Source organism: Toxorhynchites rutilus, chromosome 1 (genome assembly GCF_029784135.1).
Source record: "Toxorhynchites rutilus septentrionalis strain SRP chromosome 1, ASM2978413v1, whole genome shotgun sequence".
In the NCBI taxonomy this organism is placed as follows: Eukaryota; Metazoa; Arthropoda; class Insecta; order Diptera; family Culicidae; genus Toxorhynchites; species Toxorhynchites rutilus.
This window is the reverse complement of record NC_073744.1, coordinates 122,327,983-122,346,261: the sequence shown is the minus strand read 5'-3', so window position 1 is coordinate 122,346,261 and position 18,279 is coordinate 122,327,983. Positions and strand designations below refer to the sequence as shown.

Here is an 18,279-nt window from a genome sequence, read left to right as displayed (position 1 = left end):
GCCGTGCCAAAGTTTTCTGTCATGGTGGTTCTCCGGTTCGCACTTGTATATATCTTACATTAAGTTAAACTTTGTACCTAACTTGTTTTATCTCTACCCTCAATTGTTTCGTGGCTTCCAAAAACAGTGCTAGAAAATCTCATGAAACAAGATTGTGCGATGAATTTATGAAATTACAAAGATATTAAGTTTGGGGAACAACATTGCTTCATTGAGGATAATGTGTATGTAGATGTATCCCCAGAGTCATTAATGTAGGAATACGTTTCAAAGTGTAACATTACTCAAGAGAACAAAATTTCAATCCACAAAAATTCATCTGATGAATTCAGTGAAAATTTTAACATTCATTTCTCTGCAATTGACTGTAGTGATGCTGTAGGTTTTTCGGAAAAAAATATAAACGTTGAAAAAGTCAGGCGAAACACTAGCATTTCCGCTTATGCGAGGATTTATACCAATGCTCATAATTTCTTTTACATATCCGGTCTTCGCCCGAAGAAAGATATACTCTGTTTCTGGTGGGATTTGGAATGGATTCTGTATTATGAGCTACTATCAAGCAACCGTTTCTAACATGTATGGCTCGCAGCAGTTTTCGACGAGGAAGTAAACATCTAAGTGGTGCGGACTCAATCCACTTCATTTTCAAGCAAATTCATGCATGTTTTCAAGCGATTTCTTGCAATAAATTTTCAGACCACCTGGGATGCCAGATCTACAAACATGTTTGTAAATTTACAGATATATCTGTAAAACACTTATTTTTGTTGTAGACTTTTTGGATATAACAATATTTCACAGGTTTTTGAAAAAATAAGAGGCTCTATTCATTCCATCAAAGATATATGACTCACCATATGACATTTTTCCATAGTTTAGTTTGGAACTCATACACATAAGTACTTTTACCCTGACATCATTGCAGACGAAAGAGAGTATACGGTTATTCACAATTAATGAAAAGTTGCATATATTTGCAATGGCGATTTCCCCAGGGCAGCTTGGTTTTAATGTCTCTGTTAGAGAACACATTTCGGTGGGAGCAAAAGCTCCCCCTATTTTCATGTATTTGCAATGCCGATTTCCCCCAGGTAGCCTGGTTTTGATGTCTCTGTTAGAGACCCGCCGCATGTGTCGTCAATCCGACCAATCAGAAGTGGGTATTTCCGTTAGGATAGAGGTGGAGATTTTTTAATTGTTCGATAGTTAGTTTCATGACATATATGATTTTCTTCAATATAAAAAAAATGTTATAGAGTACCGAAATCGATTGACGCAAAAATTTCATCAATCCTTCATGAAATGACGGAGCAATAAGTGTTTGAAATTGGACAATATTCACGTTTTGCTCGATTTTCGATTTTCAATTTGTACCCCAATATGTTCCCGAAAGACGTAATCCTACGTCAAAATCGCGAAACGGTAAAAAACAAGTTAAAAACAGCATTTTTCTTTCCAAACGGTCGCCATTTTTTCAAAAAAAAAACATGTTTTTGACTTGTCCGAGGTTCATGCGATAGCGGCATCTTTATTGATTCAGAATCTGTCTGATTTTTTTGTTTCAGATAACCAGAAGGGCTGGAATCGGGCACGCCATGGCACAACTTTTTTTTTGAACCCTCTCAACTTATCAGATCTATTACATAAGGTATTTTAATAACGAATATTTTTTCTCCGTTTAATTTTTGTTTTATTGTCAAAAAGTAGACAAACAAATAATGATATAATGGATAATAAAACAATCATTTGTTTTATTTTTTTTTCAAAGCTCGAAAAAAACATCCCAAATTCATGCCTCTACACTAGAATACCTGATTCAGCTGATGGCAGCTGGACGCGTAAAACAACAATTCCTTGCTGGTGGTACGTTTTCTTTATATAGTGGACCAATCAGGCTGAATTTTTTTTCATCATGTAAAAATGAATTATCAATTGAGATATCAATAAACGGCTACGTAACAAAGCCGTTTATTGATATCTCAATTGTTTATGATTTTTTGAATAGCGATTTTTGTTGAAAAATGGCAGTTTTTCGAACTTTCAAAAACCGCTACGTAACAATTTAGATAATTCATTTATGTACATTGAATCGATAGACTCTAGCTCTATTTTGCTATTATAGATATAGATGCCGAATAAAGTCGATAGCATCGACCGAGTGAAAGTTATCAGTGAAACTGTTATAATTTGTCGAGTTATTCGGTTTTCTTGTTGCATACTTCTAGAGAATTTTGTTTTGGTTAGCGGCCCTGATGTTTTCCTTTTGGAAACATTTCAGAAACGCTTCAAAATATGCAATTCGCAACACATGAAATTCGAGAACTCGATTTACAAAATACGAGATTTTGCTCGATGAGATAGTTTTGGTTGATTCAATTCACATAATAGGATCCACAGTATCTTATTTTTATCACTGTAGATGTTAGGGGAACCGCGAGTAATACGGACAATGGGGGTAATATGGACAGGTGGTTGATTTGTATAGTAACATTTTGAATTTCAGATTTCTGTTAATGAGAACACCTTCTACATGTTATTCTATAATATTGAAGCCACCCTATGGCAAAAAATAATGAGTGGAAAAGGGAAACAAAAACCGAAAATCATGCATGATTCCGCGTGTGGATGCAATTTTAGCTACCTCGATATCAAGCATTTTGAGTGGTTTAATATCAAAATTCAATTCGCTGATGGTTATATTTTGGTTTGTGAGTTAACAGAGAATATATTTATTATATTAGATATGTACGGAAAAGTAAATCCATTTTTGAGTGGAAAATTGTACTGGTGGGGTAAAACGGACAGCTGCCAGTTAGAGTGAGATGAACTGTGAAATGTTTGTTTAACCTAGGGGCTGTCCACATACCACGTGGATAGAAATAGCACGATTTTAGACAACCCCCCCCCTCCCCCTCCGTGGACAAGCGTGGACTTTATCAATACCTCTCCCCCTGTTTTCCACGTGGACATTTCTTCATTTTCTGAAAAAAAAAAAGATCGGAAAATATTGAATTGCGCTTAAATCCCATTTTTAGTTTTTTTCAGTTTTGTATTCTATGGTTTGAGATTGATAGAAATTTAAATTCTATAAAAAGAAGCGGGTTGTTCTCAATTCTATGATGTGCTCCCCAACATTTCCTGTGAAGTTTTTTTTTATTAAATTCGTTTCTTTTCACAGGCTGAACCTGTGAAATTATGTGTATAGCTATTTAGATTTTTTGAAACGTTCAGTTATTCTGACCCCCCCCCCCCACCTTCTGAGACTCATGAGCTGGCCAAAACGACCAAATAAGTTCTGCGAAGCGTGTTTGCAATGAACCTATTACCAACATTAATTGATGTTACGTACAGATACGGATAAACAATTCAAAATGTTTATATCACGAGAATTTCAATACATTTAAACAAAGGGTTGTTCTCCTTGGTCGTTTGAAGAGGATGTCCTGTTGCCAAGATTCCTGGCCAAATGTAGTGAATCTCCACCGTTCGAAGATGCCGACTTTTCTTTTTCTCTTTATCGCGAAGGGAAAGAAACCAGGATTTTGGGATTAGAATTTTTTATTTAAAATTTAAAATGCAATGACATCTTTCATAAAACGAAACAGTGTAGCAGTTTATGAAAGGTGAGGATGATCACAAATTCTCCCGCTGATCTCGTAAAAGTTCCGAAGGTTCTCGTATTTATTTCTTTATTTATTTATTCATTAATTTATGCTTGTAGAGTAAGGGTTCACCCTTATAAATATTCTACAATCGGATATCTTGTTGTTCACACCACATTCAATTGAAAACAATCCAGACAAAATTTGAACTAAAAAGAATTAAAATTCACCTAAACCCTATCATGCATGTTGACCATTTTTAACACTCCAAAATGAATCTAACTACTTGCTTATTCCTTTCATTCAGTCAGCCGATACACTCACGACGGAATCTAGGGAAAGAATTAATAGATTTTATGTCAGTTGGAAGCAGATTCCACCAAATAATTGCACGTACAAAGAAAGTATTGCTATAGTAAGATGTAATATGATTTGTGAGAACAAAGTGGCGAACTCTAGCGCTCCGAAAGGATTGTAATTTATTGAAGAGATAGTGAGGACCGTGATGAATAATTTTAAATAATGTGACATAGCATCTTAATTTGAAGAAATTATGAAACGTACATCCCAACAGGTGTCATTGTAAGTGTGATACGCTAGAAAACCTAGACAAGTTGAAAACCCATCGAACACAGTGGTTAACTGCTACCCTCAATCGATCGTAAGCTGAGACTGGAGCGTTCAAAATCAATTCGGAACCATAAGAAAAGTGAGGTAAAAGAAGGGTTTTAAATAGCTTAATTTTGGCTGAAACGGATAGCATACTCGCTGTGAGTCTAAGATGTCGTGGACCTGCATATATTTTCCCGCATTGTGAATTTACTTGCACATTCCATTCAAGGTTGGATTGGAAAATTACACCAAGATTGGAAGCTTTATCAACACATTCAATTTTTTGATTATTGATGATTATGTCTGGTAAATTTGTGCGCGTGTTACGTCTAGCAATAAACATTGTTTTAATTTTTGATGAATTAATAGGAAGCAGATTATCCGAGGACCATTTCCAAACACTCTTCAGGTCAGTGTTGATCAACTGAGCCAAGTCTTCCACATTAGCATCAGTTGAACAAATATAAAGTTGTACATCATCTGCAAACATGTGGATGACACAAAATTTCAAATACCAATCGTTTATAAATAATTAAAAGAGAAGTGAACCTAAAACAGATCCTTGGGGTACTCCAGATAAAATATTAATTGAGCTGGATAATGTTCCATCAATTTCAACTATCTGAGTGCGAGAGTTCAGATAGGAACTGATAAGAAAAACAGCTTTACGACTGAAGTTAAACTGACAGGACAGTTTACGCAATAATTTGACGTGAGAAACTCTATCAAATGCTTTAGAAAAGTCTATTAAAAGTAAAAATGCTACCCCTTTTTTCTCAATAAATTGATGTATGTCATCATGAACCTTAAGCAACGCCGAAGTAGTACTGTGACCGGATCTAAAACCAGACTGATTAGGACTGAGCAGATTAAACCGTTGAATAATGTTTTGAATTTGAATTTTAAAAATTTTCTCAAAAATCTTAGACAGCGAACATAGAATACTGATTGGACGAAGATTGTTCAAACAAGTAAACGCAGGTTTCTTACGAATTGGAATTATCTTTGTAGCTTTTCAGGCCCGAGGAAATTGGGCAGTCGTTATAAATAAATTGAAGAGATACGTTATGGGCGTAATTACTAATGACAAAATAATTTTAATGAACCTCAAAGGAATGCCATCCATACCGATAGCATTAGAGCTAACTGAAGATATGGCATTCCAGAATTCTAACTCGTTACACGAAGCAAATGAAAAACCATAAATGTTAGGAGGTGATATTGAAGGAAGTTCCGGATCATGTGTGAAGTTTTCACCAAAAAAAGAATTATCTCATCACTAGTATTGTTATGCTTTCCTTTATTACACGGATCTACAGTAACATTAAGTCGTTTGAGTTTTTTCCAAAGTTCTTTGCTTGAAGTCGCAGACTCTAAATAGGACGTCGTATAGTTAGATTTGGCTTGGTTAACTAATAGAGTTACTTTATTGCGAAGTCTTTTAAACTGAAAATGGTCCTGAGAACTTCTACTACTTTTCCATTGGCGATATGCAACATCTCTAGCTATTATAGCATTCAAAATGTTATTGTTGAACCAAGGTACATTTGCTTTGGGACTATGAGCTCTTAATGGAACACAATTTTCATAAATTTCAATAATCTGGTGGAAAGGGGGTCTCCGTAGCCACATTGGTTGCGCGTTCGCTTTGTAAGCGATCGATCGTGAGTTCAAAACTCAGGGCCCTCATTGACCATCTTTGTGTTGTTACAGGATAGCTACGTCCACGCAACAATCACCAGCGATGGAGATCGATCCACGGTCGAAATAAGATCGATTCATCCATACAACTGCTCTGCTCTGCCAGACACATCGGGCTACTGTTCTATAAATAACTCAACAATGATCAAACAACTGTCTCCGCTGTCCGGTGGTCCAACTGGATAATGGAAGAACAGAAAGAATACCCTTACGCCTAAATGGCTACTGTGTGAATGTACCATATGTAATGGTATAGAAGGAATACTGGCGAATGGCAACTGTGTAATGTGCTAATTATAGATATGATAACCATGTGACATGTACACGATTAAAATTCGGCTCTGTTACAGCTAAAATGCTAATAAGCCTTAAATAAATAAATGGGATAAAAAAAATAATCTGGTTGTTGAAGAAATCAAGAGCCAAATCAGAATCAGTGATACTATACAATAACGACCAATCCAAGTTGTTTAATATGTTTTGCAACTCAGAAAAATTAATTCGATTATAATCCCGAAAAATGTTCGGTTTATCATCATTGCAACGAATTATGTTAAAAGATGAAAAAATCATATCGTGATGAGAAAAACCTGGGGCTGACACTTGATTGAAATTAAGAACGAAATTTTTGTCATTTGTTATTAGAAGATCAATCAAAGAGCTTCCACCAGGATAGAAGTGAGTAGGTGAGTAGGAAACAACCCAAATCTCTCCAGAACCTCGCTGAACCGAGTTGTTTTAGCGCAAACTTTTTTCAAATTTGTATTGAAATCCCCTGTCAAAATTATATTCTCATAAGCTAGTGACAGACTTTGTGCATTCATATGACAAAGATTAACACAATCATCACGTAGAGCAACATTCATAAAGGCTCGCGGAATATCGGCAATACTTCTCTGAGGACGTGCAATATCATCGACACGATTAACCGGAATCAACATAGAGGAAAAACAAAAGACATCGTGCGAGCATCCACTGGCGTAGCTGAAAGGGAATCAGGAGCACTAAATTGATGAAAATGGCAACATACATTTCAAATTCATTCGTATTCTTAATTAATCTTATTTTAATTTACTGTGAATGTGGCATAGATCGCAAATTCAATTGAAAACTATAAGAACTACAACTACAGAATGTGGGAGGTTGCAGCATCAGCAGGAACAACAACAGCAGCGATAGCAGGAACAACAACAGTAGCAGCAGCAATACAAGTAGTGCAAATATGACTTCTGTCCGACGATGTACCCCTCTGCGTAATTTGTAGTTTTTGACTTTCAGGAAGGATGATAACATGGAAAGTTGATGGAAGGGAATCATGGAATTTTCTTGGAAGGAGTAAAGAACAAGTATAGGATAGGGTTATTTTCGGGTTCCAAACTCCATCAGCTGCTCCTAATCAAAGATTGGTTCCGCCGGAACGTTCTCGTGCAATTTGACATAGATGGTTCCGTCCTTCGAGAACACGTTTTGAAGTCGTCCTTGGCGTTTCAGTTTCAGTGCAGCTCCTTTGATGTTTCGTGCAGATTCAGTAAGGTTTCCATTCAAGTAGACGCGTCGATCAACATTGAAACCAAGATGAAATAAGGTCAATTTTTTCGTCGAAAAGTAACGATGGAAAAATTCTTGTTTTGAGGCTCTAAATGCGAATTGAAACAAGATGTCAAGCAAACTGGTTATGCAACCTTTGATTCTCCTGAGGAATAACCTCGCTACAACGGGCCATTTTCGTGATGTTTTCGTGAGATAAATTCGACAACAGTTTGCTTCGAGCCCATTGAACTAGCTCCCGCTCGAAAGTTTTTTAGCTATCGATGGGAGGACGGAGTGTGTCACCTGTTGTACGATTTTTTTTTTACTAAGACAGTCAGGTGCGTCTCCTCGTCTTCACTGGTTTAGGCGAGGAATCTCACAGTTCTGGAGACTATCGTCAAGTCCACGAAGATGTCAAACAGAGGTTCCCCTACTTCAGCGCATACCGAGACTGCTGGTGTTTATGGTAGCAGGCCAAAGATAATCCGCAGGTTGCAGTAGACTACCACAGTATTTTCACCGTTCTACGGCGGGAGATGCGTTCGTTGTGAGTTTTGGCTCCAGAACGCATCCCTGTTGTAAATTTTGACCACCATGTGACTTCTATTTTGCCTCTAAAGTAGAAAACCTCGATTGACAACTCATTTACCATATCATTGGCGAATATTCCTATAACCCAACATTGTTGTGATGATGATAAAACATTTCATAGTCCATAATTTCCAGCGTTTTACGTGACCAAGGTTAACCGGGTGCTCGTGAATATAAATATTAGTGATGAATCTGCTGTGTTGTGTACTGAGGATTATTCTTGATCAGTGTCTTGATTTGATTATCATTAGTGGCAGCACAAACTTCCCGGACAACCGAATAGAAGTGTGTTCCAGAAAATATTACAGTTCAACGAAGATTGTCTTCGTTGCTAGGGACACTCTTCTAGGGATATGGTATTTTTATCCTTGAAAGAATATGTTGTTCGTGTTCCATTTTCAAAAACTTGGGAGTGTTAAAACTTTAAACGAAGCAGTTTTTACTTTGTTGGAGTCTTCATCTCTCATTTTCATCCATGATTCTCTAAAACAAATGAAAATAAATCGATTGCTCTCAGTTCATGTATGTCACTCTCATAATAAACATTCAGGAGAGAAGTTCAACGATATGAAAAAATATGAATATTCGACTAGCAGACAGCTCGATCCTTTTATTGATAAATATGGCTTCTTTTGGTTATGCAGAATAGAACTCACGTATTGTTGAATACAGAAGTGATTGTTTTGTGTCCACGTGGACATTATCTGAACCTGTTTATCAAAGATGGCCTCTTCTTCATGAGTGCTACCTTCAAGCGGTCCAGTTGTTGGCAGTACAGGTCCGAATTGAGCGTTTGACCATAGGGAAGCAGCTCATAATAGATTATTCCTTGACAATCCCACCAAACACACAGCAGAACCTTCCTGGCCGTTAATGAGGGCTTGGCCTCCGTCTGAGCCGCTTCAGCGGGCTTCGACCACGACCGTTTGCGCTTCACGTTGTCGTAAGTTACCCACTTTTCATCGCCAGTCACCATCCGCTTCAGAAACGGGTCGATTTTGTTGCGATTCAGCAGCGATTCACATGCGTCGATACGGTCAAAAATGTTTTTTTGCGTCAACGTGTGTGGCACCCATACATCGAGCTTCTTTGTGAATCCAAGCTTCTTCAAATGGTTAATAACGGTTTGATGACTTATCCCCAGCTCTTGGCCGATGCTACGGCTGCTACTATGCCGGTCTTTCTCGGCTAATTCAGCGATTTTGTCGCAATTTTCGACGACAGGCCTTCCGGAGCGTGGCGCATCTTCGACGACCTCTACACCAGAACGAAAATGTTGAAACCATCGTTGTGCGGTGGAAATGGAAACTGTATCGGGTCCATAAACTGCACAAATTTTATTGGGAGCTTGAGATGCATTTTTGCCTTTGTCATAGTAGTACTGTAAAATATGTCGGATTTTCTCTTTATTTTGCTCCATATTTGCGACACTATAACTCACGAATGACTTAACCAAACAAAACACTGTCAAGGACTATATTATAGCGCGCAAAAATACCTTGACCAACAAGCTATAGTATGACTCGATACAATGAATACAACTAGAACTACGCGCTTACAACGACACCTCGCGGAAATACCGCAGGACTTTTTTGACAGCCTTATATTACAAACCTGTCCATATTCAATCCTCTGCCCCTCCTATGTGTCCATAGTATCCGCATCGAAAGAAATGTTATTCTTTTCGGTCTGTTTTACTTTCAGTAAAAAACAATGAAAACACTTTTTTGTAAAATATTTGGCCAATTAGGTAGAAAAACAGTATATTGAATTGCATGAAACTGCATCAAAATTTAATTTTTTTTATTTATTTTATTTTACAAACATCAACAGGCTTAACATGTTTGCCTTAATGACCGAGAATTAATTATTAAATAATAAAACTAATTATAAAACTATAGAACTAAATATTAAACCTATAACAATTATTATTACTTAAGAATAGCAGAATAGAGCGCTTTGAGGGACGAACGGGAAAGGTGATAATCAAAAGACGAACTACAAAGATTGAACACACGACACATACTGGTTACGGGTTCATTGTAGCCGTAATTTGTTCGAGATGGTGGAAGGTACAAGTAGTTACGGGTACGCAAATTGCGACGACTAATGTTAAAATTAATTAAGTATAGCAATTCGGGGCAATCGATATTTGATAAAATAATATCAGATACAAAAAGCGCTTTGGTAACATTCCTTCGAGAGCCCAATGAATCCAATCCTATGAGACTACAGCGATCCTCGTAGCTGGGCAGATTAAATGGGTCATTCCATGGCAGATTACGCAAGGAAAATCGAACAAATTTTCGCTGAATCGACTCAATACGTTGTACACTATTTTGGTAATATGGTGAACATACAACGCAAGCATATTCTAGAACGGATCGAACCAATGCATAATATAGGGCCTTGATGCAATGTACATCTGTGAATTGCTTCGTGACACGGAAAATAAAGCCGAGGACTTTGGATGCTTTAGAAGTAATGTAAGCTATATGATCACAAAAGGTTAGTTTAGAGTCTAACATAACTCCAAGGTCTTTAATAATGTCCACACGTTTCAAAATTTCACCGTGCAGTCTATATTCAAAGCATATCAATGTGCGCTTTCGAGAAAACGAAATAAACGAACATTTGGATGGATTTAAAATTATTCTATTCGTTGCGCACCATTCAGCAAAAATATTCAGCTGCTCTTGCAGAAACTCCGCATCTCCAGTGGAATTCACACGGAAAAACAACTTGAAGTCATCGGCGTAGGAGAGCTTCAGGTACTTCAGACGAAAATTAATGTCATTAAGGTATAGCAGTAAAATATATGGGCCAAGGTGGCTCCCTTGCGGAACACCAGACGTTACACGAAAAGGAGAAGATATAGTGTCTCCAATTTTCACCGACATAATACGATCAGTGAGATAAGACCGTAGCCAGAATAAGAAGGGACCTTTAAAACCAAGACGTTGAAGCTTAGCTACAGCGATGTTGTGGTTGATTTTGTCGAATGCTGCGGAGAAATCGGTATATACCGCATCGATTTGCTGTCGCAGTTCAAGTGAACGAGCGATGTATGATGTGTACAGAAGAAGATTCGTGGAAGTCGACCGTTTAGACACGAAACCATGTTGTTCCTCGACGATGTAATTGTTGCAAGCATGGGTGATAAAATCCAATACGATGATTTCGAATAGCTTGGAGATGACATAAAGGCACGCGATTCCTCTATAATTAGTTACATCCTTCCTAGAGCCTTTTTTGAAGACAGGGAAAACAAAAGAATTTTTCCAAGCAGTCGGGAAAGTCCCACTCAGGATGGAGCGGTGGAACAAAATACTCAACGGTAGCGAGAGGCTACTGGAACACATCTTCAGTACGATAGATGGAATGCTGTCGGGTCCAGCATTCGTAGATTTCTTCAATCTAGAGCAGGCATCTTGTACAACATTACGATTAATCGTAGGGCAGGCTCCGACCGATGACAGGCTGGGTACATTTTTAACGGTTGCAGAGACTTGATCACTATCAAGACTTTCACTGACAAAAACACCACTGAATTGCTTACGAAACAACTCGCAAATGCATGAGTTTCCAAAAATATAATTGAAGTTCTTCTTAACATGTCTGTTTTACCCCCACCTCCCCTAGATTTTTACTATTACTACAACATTCTAATTTCGAGTAATGAATAATTGGAAATAATTCAACATCATTCACCAAGATCACTTGCTACGAGATTTAAATAAAACCCTTTATTACTTTTGTAGCAGGTTATCGTCTCATTTTTTCTAGAACACCCGCGATAATGTACATATTCCTTTCTTCGGCCGATTCCTCTTGCTCGTTCATGCTCTGATAGCGTGCCAAGGAGTGCCCACCAAAGGGAAACAGGCGATATGTTGCTTTCGTTCAAATCGCCCACAAATTAAGGGCAACAGAGTGAAAAACCAACAGCCGCCCAACTAAACGGACAGGCGGCGAAATTGTGGAAGGAAAATGAATGATGGCAACGATTTTCATTTGAGTGGGCAATCAACGAAACAAATTGTCGAACGCTGTCAAGTCCCAGAGTATTGATTTCAACAACTTCTCATCTTTTCGTCGGTTGTTTGTGTTTCCCTCAGATTACTCTAATTTTACAATTTATTTCTTTGTGTGTCCGTCGACAGCAGTCAGGCACACTATTTTTATTCCCATGACGCAGTCACCATCAGTCGTTCTTACTCCCTACGAAATAAAGCACTTTCCGGAAGGGAAGCAACAAAAAATGTACAATGAAACTTTCGGGTGGATGATAACTGTTTTTTGTGTTTCGCGGCTAGAATCATTCTCATGACACAAACATGGGTTCGGGCTTTGTGAGGATCGTTCCTTGCGTGAAGCGAAAGTCTGAATCACGAAATTTAATTCGTTTAAATATCCAACACATATACACATAATCAACGCACTGTGTATTCTATTTTTGATCCTAAAACATCTATGTTTTCTGCTATGCGTCATAACCGAGTCGATGAGGATGCTGGAAAGCGTTCCCATAGCCACACGCTGCATTTTCGCCGGACGTAATATATTTTCCGTTGACCCAAATTGGCCACGCGCTGTTCCATTATTGAGGTGGCAGGACACAGCTACGATAGTCAAACGCTGTTTTCATGGTTAAAAGCAGCCCAAACTGTTGTTTTGCCACTATATCTGCCATTTATCAGTATTCGTTGACTGTGACTTTTCCACCATTTTAACAACCTTTTATTTGTCTCCTTTTCAGAGTATTAATCATCCGGCTGAACCTGGAAAAGAGGTCAACGTTTACACAAACGCGGTGCCGTGTAATTTGCTCGCCAAGAAAACTGTCATCGTTTTAACGATGTCTGGCCTAATAAAACCGCAACCCCACAGTAATACTAGCGGTGCAAGAAGTAATGGCGGCAATGATTTTCCCATTCCGAGGCCAGCAGAGCGACAATAAATAATGCTATAAAACATCCGAACGCCTGAGGCGTTAGTGACGATGAACCGAGTTTAGAAGCCCTTGCGATACAATGTCCCTGCTGAGATACAGTAAAACATGGCCCTCGATTCTAACCAAGATGGCCGTTGTGCAAATGCGTGTTGATTCCCGAGGTCGAACCTACAGCTCGATTGTAGAACCGGCCTGTATTACCGGTCCAACGAACCTGGCCGAATCGAATCCCAACTTTCGGATGGGGCATCCTCAGATACTGATCCAAACTCCCAGTGATACACAGATGCCGCCCCTCCCGGATGTGGCCAACGTGGGGGAGTTGAAAATTGTCAACAGTTGTGCGAATCATTGTCAGTGTGGAAGTGATAGTGGAAGTGGAAGTGTCAAATTGGATGAAGAATACCGCTTTCGGCGGCACTATAGATCGGAATCTATCAAAATCGATAATTGGGATTATATCTACACCGAGAAGATACCCTTGAAGGCGATAGGAAGCAGCGTTGGAGAGTGAGTAAATTCATATTATATATCGAATCAAATAAAAAATTATTTTTACTCTTGACAATCTGTAAATACAGGTTAACAATAATTCAATCTTTGTTCATGTGTCTGAACTAGGGATTGTGTTGTTCAACTCATTTCCAACCTATTATCCTGGAAACACATTACCGAAACAACCCCAGCTACTAATCTACCGATGCAATCTCCGATCATTGTGATGATGTGGTGTCTTGATAAATTATCCAGGCAAACTATATCAATGCCAGTGTCGAGTTCTATTGCTTCTCTGTTTCCCCTCTTTATTTTATCGATCGTTTACCACCAAACCTGACTGGGTTCCACTGTGTGTTAATCTCCTCAATGTCAGTAATTTATGAAAACATACCTATTTCACATTGCCATCAACTTTTGTTAGAGTGGTGTGAAATGTCTTTAACTTTTCCTGTCTGGTTTTGTTTTCATCTTTTTTCATTCGCGAGGAATACTGAATGACTCGAACATTGATTATGGGGGAGACAAACGAACGTCGGAAAATAAACGAGAGGGTGGTTTATTGTTCAATTGGGGCGCGTAATCAAATCCATGAATTGTTGCCATTTATTCTCTGAGAAAAAATCGCAGAGAATATATTTGAGTGCGTGTTATTGCTCAGTTATGGTAACCATACAATTACACTCGACAAAAAAATTTAGACAAGCAAGATTAAACATCGATAAATTTTAGAAATTCTTGAGAGGTTGATAAACTTAATGATAAACGAACAACTGAAATATATTAGGTTCGGGGAAAAAGTAATCCATTATTTTTGGGTAAAACTAAAACTATTTTTAATATGCTTCGGATTGTCCGATCTTTTTTGTTGCAAAATCTTGCTGTTTAGCCCATTTCTATATCATCTTGATTCGATCGTCAACTGTTGACAAGTTCAGCCATATGATCAATTTGGTGAAGTGATTTGAGTTGTAATAGTGCTACTATTCTGCAGTGTCCCGTTAGCTACGCAGACAATGGGCCTGATTCTCATGATTGTGATACGAATCATATCACAATACAAGCAATGTATTATGTATTATACAACTTTCGTGTGATTGCTTATTTTGCTGAACATTGTGCCTTCAACGTAACGCTCTCGTTTTCGAAGTCTCCAAAATATTCAATTATTCATTCATTCAGAATTGATTCAGATGCAACTAAAAACAAATTATTACTAAATCAACGATAGTCCTACATCACCCTTGCGGTTATATCACAGATATAATCCACTTCCTGTTTTTTATTTGAAAAGTGTTCATTCTGCCTGAAAACTCATTATTATCTTCCACACTTCACTAACTCGTAAAACGTAGTGCAATGGCGTGCCGTTTATTTCGTTTCCACCATGAAGTGTATTCGAAGTGTATTCGAGAATCAGGCCCAATAAATAAGGTGTCGTGCACAAGTGCAAGAAATGGCCTTTATCGTCAGCGATCATTACGGTATTTCGCGTTCGCCAAACAATACCAGTGCGAGTAAAGCACACCGACGATAGCGTGTAGTGGTGCCTGAGACACATTTTCATCACCGCCGTGAAAGCTCAACGCTACAGTTCATCTACACTGGTGTGCGCATTTGGATTGACGTAAGATACACTCCGGAAAAATATATTGGGTTGGGGAAAAAGAAATGTCGTATATTGTCAATATATGGCAACACTTAAACATATCTTGTGTTTTACTTATCGCATCGGGTCATACTATACGGCTTTTTAAAGACGACAATCGTGCTACAAGTGTCGTTCTGACAGTGTTGTGATTGTCCTTCTCAGTCTCTAGTTATAGCGCGTCAAAGATGGAGTCCACCAAGCAAGAAATTGGCCATATTTTACGTTTTTACTACCTGCGAGGTAAAACTGCAAAACTGCAACGAAGGCGGCCGAAAAAAATCGTGAAAACTTTATAAGAGGGGGATAATGAAGTTGCCTTCTAAATGGCAACAAGTTTGCGAAAAAAATGGCGCATATTTGACTTAAATTGGATAATTTCAAGTATGTAAAATAAAGCGTCAAATTTCGATCAGAAATACGACATTTCTTTATCCCCAACCCTATATACGAATTAAAATTTATAGAGGAATATTACAAAACAAAAGAATATAAGTGCTAATTGTGAAATGGCGGAGGGAGGAGACCTCCATATGGAGATCTCTGAAAATGATTCTCCCTGTCAGTTAACAAAGTAACAGCAAAGACACTGAAACGTTTCTTCCGGTAACGAGACTGTGATCTCCCTTGAAGCGGAAAAAAAATTCGAGATATCCCTTGTTAGCAAAATCAGGTTTCTCCTGGCTTCCGTGAGATTAATTCACCTTCGAACGACTCAGCACTCGAGGAAACATCAAAAACCCCAACTGTCTCTGTTCTTCCGTCAAATTCAACTTCCCAATTGGGATTTATAAAGTTGACTTATTTATCTTATTGCGGATCAAATCTTTACTTGTTTCAATGTTTCCGACTCCATCAAAACCATTGTCACCGGTGTTCCAGAAGCAATTGATGCAAACATGGCCCTTTTTTGCAAAGATTATCTCTCTTGATGTTTAATTTAAATATAGAGGTCGGAGATACCACTATTTTACAGTGGAATTATCATAGTCTTATCCCTAAATTGGATACATTCAAATGTTTTATTTATAACTTCAATTGTGATGTTTTTGCTCTGTACGAAACTTGATTTTCTTCTCAAAACTATTTCTCTTCTCACGATTTTACAATTGTGCGCTTGGATCGTGATAACCGTTACGGAGGAGTGCTATTGGGGATCAATAAGTGCCACTCATTTTTCAGAATTGACCTTCCACCTATTGGGGGAATCGAAGCTGTTGCTTATCATGCAAACATCGGAGGCAAAACCCTTTGCATTGTTAGCTTGTATTGGCCTTCGAGAGTTCAGGTTAGCCTTCCTGAGCCACGGAAGACATCAACTCTCACGGTACCGTCTGGGGGAACAATACGACGACAACCGTCCATTGTTGATATATTATATGTAACATTGCTAACCCATGCGCTCTTTCGCTTTGCTCGAATCCATTATCGTTAGATTCCAAGTGGAATGTAATCCAGGATCACACCGGAGTGATCACTTGCCAATCAAAATTTATATCGCCAATGGGTTGAATTTTTCTGAATCAATAAACGTAGCATACGACCTTACATGACACATTGACTGGAAAGAATATGCGGACGCGATTGCTCTAACCATAAATTCCAGAGATGGTTTACCTCCATTGAAGGATTATAACTTCCTTCCACGTTTGATCTATGACAGCGCACTTAAAAACTTAAAAACTTGATCAAGGGATCGGTTACATATTACTAACATAGTTGTAAGCAAACATTGTCAAAATATTGAACTCCCGGCCCCGTTAGGCTGACGCCATATGAGTCTTAATAAAATATATATTTTTGATAAAAAAAAAGGGAAAAACGTGCATATTTGCGAAATTTCGTAGGAGGTTTGTCACTCGAAACGACAATAAAGAAATTATGGAAAGAGGCTCGAAACATGAGAATTCGCTCTTCATCGAATGAAAGCCAAAAATATTCACATCGATGGATTTCGAATTTTGCACGGAAGGTTTGTTCCGATTCCAACACCGTGCAAAAAATTGTTCGAGATATACCACGAGATGGTTCGATCTTGATTCCGAGTTTTCGATGGTAGAATTCTCTCTTGCTCTTTCTTTTTTGTAACAATTATGCTCCATAATCGGATAGAATTAAGTTCAACTTGTTGAAAACCTTCCTAATGTGGCGAAACAACAGTTTCTGGAGCATAATATTGTTCCAGATAGTTGGAGACAAGTTCGAGTTATAGCTATTCTAAAACTCGGTAAGCCCGCGTTCGACTTCAATTCGTACCGCCTTGTCCTGTATTCGGGCATTGTTGAAGAAAATGATCTTGTTTCGCCTTGATCGTTGGGTTTAAACAAATGACCTTCTCTCAGATACACAATATGTGTTCCGCATGGGCAAGGGGACGAATGATTGTCTTGCGTTGCTTTCTTCAGAAATTCAAATGGCTTACACCGAAAAAAAAACAAATGGCTTCAGTGTTCTTGGACATAAATGGGGCATTTGATTCGTTTTCAATAGAGGTTTTGTCAAACAAATTACACTCTCGGGGTCTGCCGCCTCTATTGAATAACACATTATATAACTTGCTTTGCGAGGAACATTTGAATTTTTCTCACGGAGATTCGGCAGTAAGTCTTACATGGGCCTCCCCCAGGGCTCATGTTTAAGCACCCTTTTGTACAACTTCTGCGTAAGCGACTTTGACAATTGCGTTACACAAAATTCCAGCCTGAGACGACTTGCAGATGATGGAGTAATGTCTATCAAACGAATCCGAACTGCAAGATACTTTGAACAATTTTTCAACCTGGGCCATTAGTCTAGGGATTGAGTTCTCCACGTAGGAAACAGAGATGGTCGTCTTTTCTAGGAAGCATAGACCAGCGAACCAAAGCTTCGGGCAAACCGATGGGGTCTGGTTCGACTCCAAATGTACTTGGGGGCACATATTAGGTATCTGAGTAAAAAATGCCAACAAAGAATAAACTTTCTCCGTACAATTACCGACAGATCTTTCAATATCGAACAACTATACTCTCATTGATGGAGTATAGCAGTTTTCAATCAGCTGCCAAAACACGCCTCATTGAACACGAGCGAATTTACTATCTTTGTCTCCGTATTGCGTTGGGATGTATGTCCTCAACGCATACCATGAGTCTCGAGGTTTT

The 18,279-nt window shown here is 38.4% G+C and overlaps 1 protein-coding gene across 3 annotated transcripts in view; it reads left to right on the top strand.

Annotated features, from left to right (window-relative positions):
- Positions 1–18,279, top strand: part of LOC129762280 (monocarboxylate transporter 12-like) — a 660,562-nt gene that overhangs the window by 72,295 nt on the left and 569,988 nt on the right. For 2 of the 3 annotated variants that reach the window (XM_055760403.1, XM_055760402.1), the window contains one exon: positions 12,799–13,503. In XM_055760403.1, the coding sequence (XP_055616378.1) occupies positions 13,073–13,503 (431 nt within the window). In that variant the 5' untranslated portion in view covers positions 12,799–13,072. Of the gene's footprint in view, positions 1–1,568; positions 1,652–12,798; positions 13,504–18,279 lie in introns of all 3 variants that reach the window. The other variant, XM_055760404.1, reaches the window with a different exon arrangement.